General features: G+C 33.1%; 1 protein-coding gene across 1 annotated transcript in view; it reads left to right on the top strand.

The window, feature by feature from the left end:
* Mycbp2 (MYC binding protein 2) overlaps positions 1-4187 on the top strand; it is a gene marked incomplete at its 5' end in the record, with an annotated part of 279711 nt that overhangs the window by 269031 nt on the left and 6493 nt on the right. The window contains 3 exons of the mRNA XM_033760909.1: positions 547-735; positions 2208-2315; positions 2754-2963. Of these exons, the coding sequence (XP_033616800.1) occupies positions 547-735; positions 2208-2315; positions 2754-2963 (507 nt within the window). The remainder of the gene's footprint in view (positions 1-546; positions 736-2207; positions 2316-2753; positions 2964-4187) is intronic.

Below are 4187 nucleotides of genomic sequence, written 5' to 3'. Positions count from 1 at the left end.
TTTAATTTTGTGCTAGAAGCAGTTAAAATGTCTGTGGACTGAAATTTATTTTCCTTTATTTATTTCCTTAAAATAAATAAATTTCTAGTATCTTAGATTTTTTTGAGTCCTGAATATGTATACACGTATTCTATGCACTCTGAATATTTTTGGTTCCTCAATTCATGTAATAAGAATTTGGATAATGCTCAGATAGTCAGAGGTACATGGTATTTTGTAGCTCTTTGTTAACCTTTGTTTTTGGTGAGAAGGATTATAATTGGGAGATTATACATCAGGAACTTTTTATTTTGTGATTATGTATGAAGACAAATAAAACTTATCATTTTTATCAGCATTTCTTAAATGAAATTTTTTAAAATCATTAAAAAAACAGATTCCTAATAATCCTAATTTATATTCAAACAATAAATAAAAATTGTTATTATTTTACTTGAATAGATATTTCCCATAGTAAACTAATCTTGGAAACTAATATAATGAAAGTAATTATAAAAATATGTACCCATTTTGATCATTGTATATCATTATAATTCATTTTAATAGGAATATGCTAAGATAGCTTGTAGTAAGACACACCCTTGTGGCCATCCATGTGGAGGTGTTAAAAATGAAGAACACTGCTTGCCCTGTCTACACGGCTGTGATAAAAATTCCACGACACTGAAGCAGGATGCTGATGACATGTGCATGATATGTTTCACAGAAGCACTCTCTGCAGCACCAGCCATTCAGGTTGCCACAACTTTTAAATATATCATGGGGAGATGTATTTGTCCAATAAAAACATGACTAGAATCTCACATAACTGGGCAAAGAGTCCTCTTAATATATATTGAGATACACTAGAAGGGGTGATCAAAAAAATATAGTGATTAAAAACGTTTTAAATTTATTACAGTAAAATACACATTTCCATTAATCCTCCTCAAAATACTCTTCTTCACTTTGAAAATACCTGACTTTTCTCATCTCTTTCTTCTGGAGCACTTCTGAAAGTCCTCTTTTGAGTCTGTTTACATGTAATCAAGAGTTCAATTAATACTGCCATCTAGTGGAAAGGTAGGCGCATAAAAACATTACCGTGGGGGCGGGTGATTTGGCTTAGTGGTTCTGCCTCCTGACTCACAAGCACAAGGGCGCAAGTTCAATCCCTGGTACGAAAAAAAAAAAAAAATTACCATGTGTTTTCAACCACTTTATTCACCAGAACTGCACCATACAATGTCTAACTACCCCAAAGTCAAAATGACCATAAAAAGGTAAACATTTTAAATTCATTCAAGACATTGAGTCAGCTATTGCAGCACAACTAAAAAGAAAATAATGGACTTCCAAAACTGCTTCAGACTGGCAAGAACAATGGCATATGTGTTTTTGAAATGAGGGGATAAAATTTGGCCATGTGTCTTCTACTGTAATAAATTTTTAAGTGTTCATCATATTTTTATTGATCCTCTATTGGGGAACGAATTCTGTCTCTTCATTTCTGCTTCCCATTTTTATGTCTTCATCTTTAATTTGTAATCTTTGTGAATGAGTATAATATAATAAATAGCATATATAATATGTTTAGAAGGGTAGAAATGATTATCAGGTACCTTGTATGCTTAATTTCTAAAGTCCAGTATATTTATATAATTGATTATTACATGGTAGAATATACTTCAATAAATAATAAAAATTACTCTTCTCTTTGCAAGAATAAGTTTTTAAATGTTTGCCAGTTTTTATATGTATTTCAATCCTTGTGATTGATTCTAAGATAATCTTAAAATCTCAAATCTCTAAATAAGTGTCCTATTCTTTCTATGAGACACAAAATTGACTAATTTTGTATTTTATATCCCTAACCCAACTCAGTTTATGTAGGTGGATTTTACATAGCTACCATTAATAAATGAATGGCAAAAAATAGGAAAAGCTGAAGGAGTGGTTAATAAAGTCCCATGAATACTGTACAAACAGTGCTGAGATTTCATTACGTTAAATTTCTTGATTTTTCTTACCTGCTTTAAGTAATATTTTATGTTGAGGGCTGGGGATTTAGTTCAGTGGCTCCACTGCCTGCCTCACAAGCTCAAGATCTCAAGTTCAATGCCTGGTACCAAAAAATTAAAATTAAAAAATTAATAAAAGTAATATTTTATGTTGAAAAGTCTTCCTGTTTATCATTACATTTGTTCACATCGTCTTTCCTATTTAAGCTGGACTGTAGTCACATATTCCACTTGCAATGCTGTCGACGAGTTTTGGAAAACAGATGGCTTGGCCCAAGGATAGCATTTGGATTTATATCTTGTCCTATTTGCAAGGTAGGGAAAGAATCAGAAGTTATCTACTTTCTATTTCTTTTCATATGCATTTTCATCTTTCCAAATAATTGGGCATCAGAAACTCTTTCTGCTTTGCTTTTTACTACCAACCACAGTTTCTGCACCCCACACGTAGAAGGAATATGTCATATTTGTGACAAGGTAATTTTTATTCCCAGAAGAGCTAAGGCAGCAGGATATACATTCCAGATGCAAGCAGTATGAAGACCAAAGAATTGTTATTTTTCGTTCTGAGCCCTTTTACCTCTGTTTTCCCTACTCCTGGGAAAATACGAGTTTATAAGGACTTTACAGAACTTTTTTAAATAATATATTTGAGGAATGTTACTGACTGGTTATCCTCTGGTACAGTGCTTGATACTTGGGTGTACACTAAATGTTTATTGAATTAAAGAATGTTTATGTTTTTAATTTCAGAACAAAATTAATCATACAGTATTAAAAGACTTACTTGATCCCATAAAAGAACTCTATGAGGATGTCAGAAGAAAAGCCTTAATGAGATTGGAATATGAAGGTCTGCATAAGAGTGAAGCTATCATAACTCCTGGTGTAAGATTTTATAATGATCCAGCTGGCTATGCCATGAACAGATATGCATATTATGTCTGCTACAAATGCAAAAAGGTATGCTGCTAATTATTCTACCAAATGTAAGAGATAGAGATTACCTATATGATCAAGAAGTTTAAGAATGATTTCTTATTCTTACATCTTAAGCTTTAAATTAAAAGAAAAACAAGAAAGCTTGATAATGTTTCAGACTGAATTTATTTACTTGATTTGCTTTGGGACTTTTTTTTTTTTTTTTACCTAAACCTTATCTGAAATATGTTGTAGTAAAACAGTACTTTCCATCAATAAAAATCTGTTTGCCCAAAGTAGTTGGTTCTTGAACAAACTTCTCTTACTTCACTCTTAACCATTCCCTTCTTAAAATTCTTACTTCCTGATTCTGTGACTTTTTTGGTGGGGGGGTGTCCTCCTGCATTTGTGATCATTTGACTCTGTCATCAATTCCTTTTCATTTACCTACCTCACACGTACTTGTTTGCCCAAAACTCTACCTAATAATCCACCTTCATCTTTCTTAACCTCAATCTACATCTATCCCTTTGCCTACAAGCTATATATACTATTATGACCTTCCAGAATTTTTGAGGTTTAGGTATAAATACCCAACTCTCTATCTCACATTTTAATTTCTCTCAGATACTTCAAAACTCATGTCTGCTATTATTTCATCAGCCTTTACTCCCCCAGTATATAAACTTTGTTTACAAAGACCTGTCAGTTCTTGCTCCAAATCTCTGTTGTGTCACTTTTTTTTTCTATTACATCTTTAACACCCCTAATCATTTTTTTTTTAGTAATTATCATAGCCTTCTTACTAAGTTTCAGTTGAATTTCCTAAGCCTCCACCTCCACTTCATCCTTTACTCTTATACTGCTACTGGTAGATTAGTATTTCTATATGTCAAATCTAAGTGGGCCATTCTTATAATCTTGTAAGCTCTCTGATCTTATCTCCTAATATAGTATTATTTATAGTCCATGCTACAGCATACTGAACAACTTGCATTTCCCTGGACTCAGCTGTGTTTGCTCACTCACTGACACCTCCACACCATGGCACAGGCTGTTTCTCATCATGGCATGTTCTCTACTGGTATAGCACATTTTCCTCTCACTTGCCACCACCACCCCTACAGTGCATTGTACACATGCTCAAATAACTAGCCAAATCTGTCTTACTCCCCTTTATGACTCAGCTCAGATCTCTCCTCCTTTACAGTGTGACCACACCTCCCCTGGCACTACCACCATATAGTTTTATTATTATATATATAT

This window comes from Fukomys damarensis, unplaced genomic scaffold, assembly GCF_012274545.1.
Source record: "Fukomys damarensis isolate Sample0158 unplaced genomic scaffold, DMR_v1.0_HiC HiC_scaffold_6, whole genome shotgun sequence".
Taxonomy (NCBI): domain Eukaryota; kingdom Metazoa; phylum Chordata; class Mammalia; order Rodentia; family Bathyergidae; genus Fukomys; species Fukomys damarensis.
The sequence above is the reverse complement of the archived record's forward strand: the minus strand, read 5'-3'. Positions and strand labels throughout refer to the sequence as shown.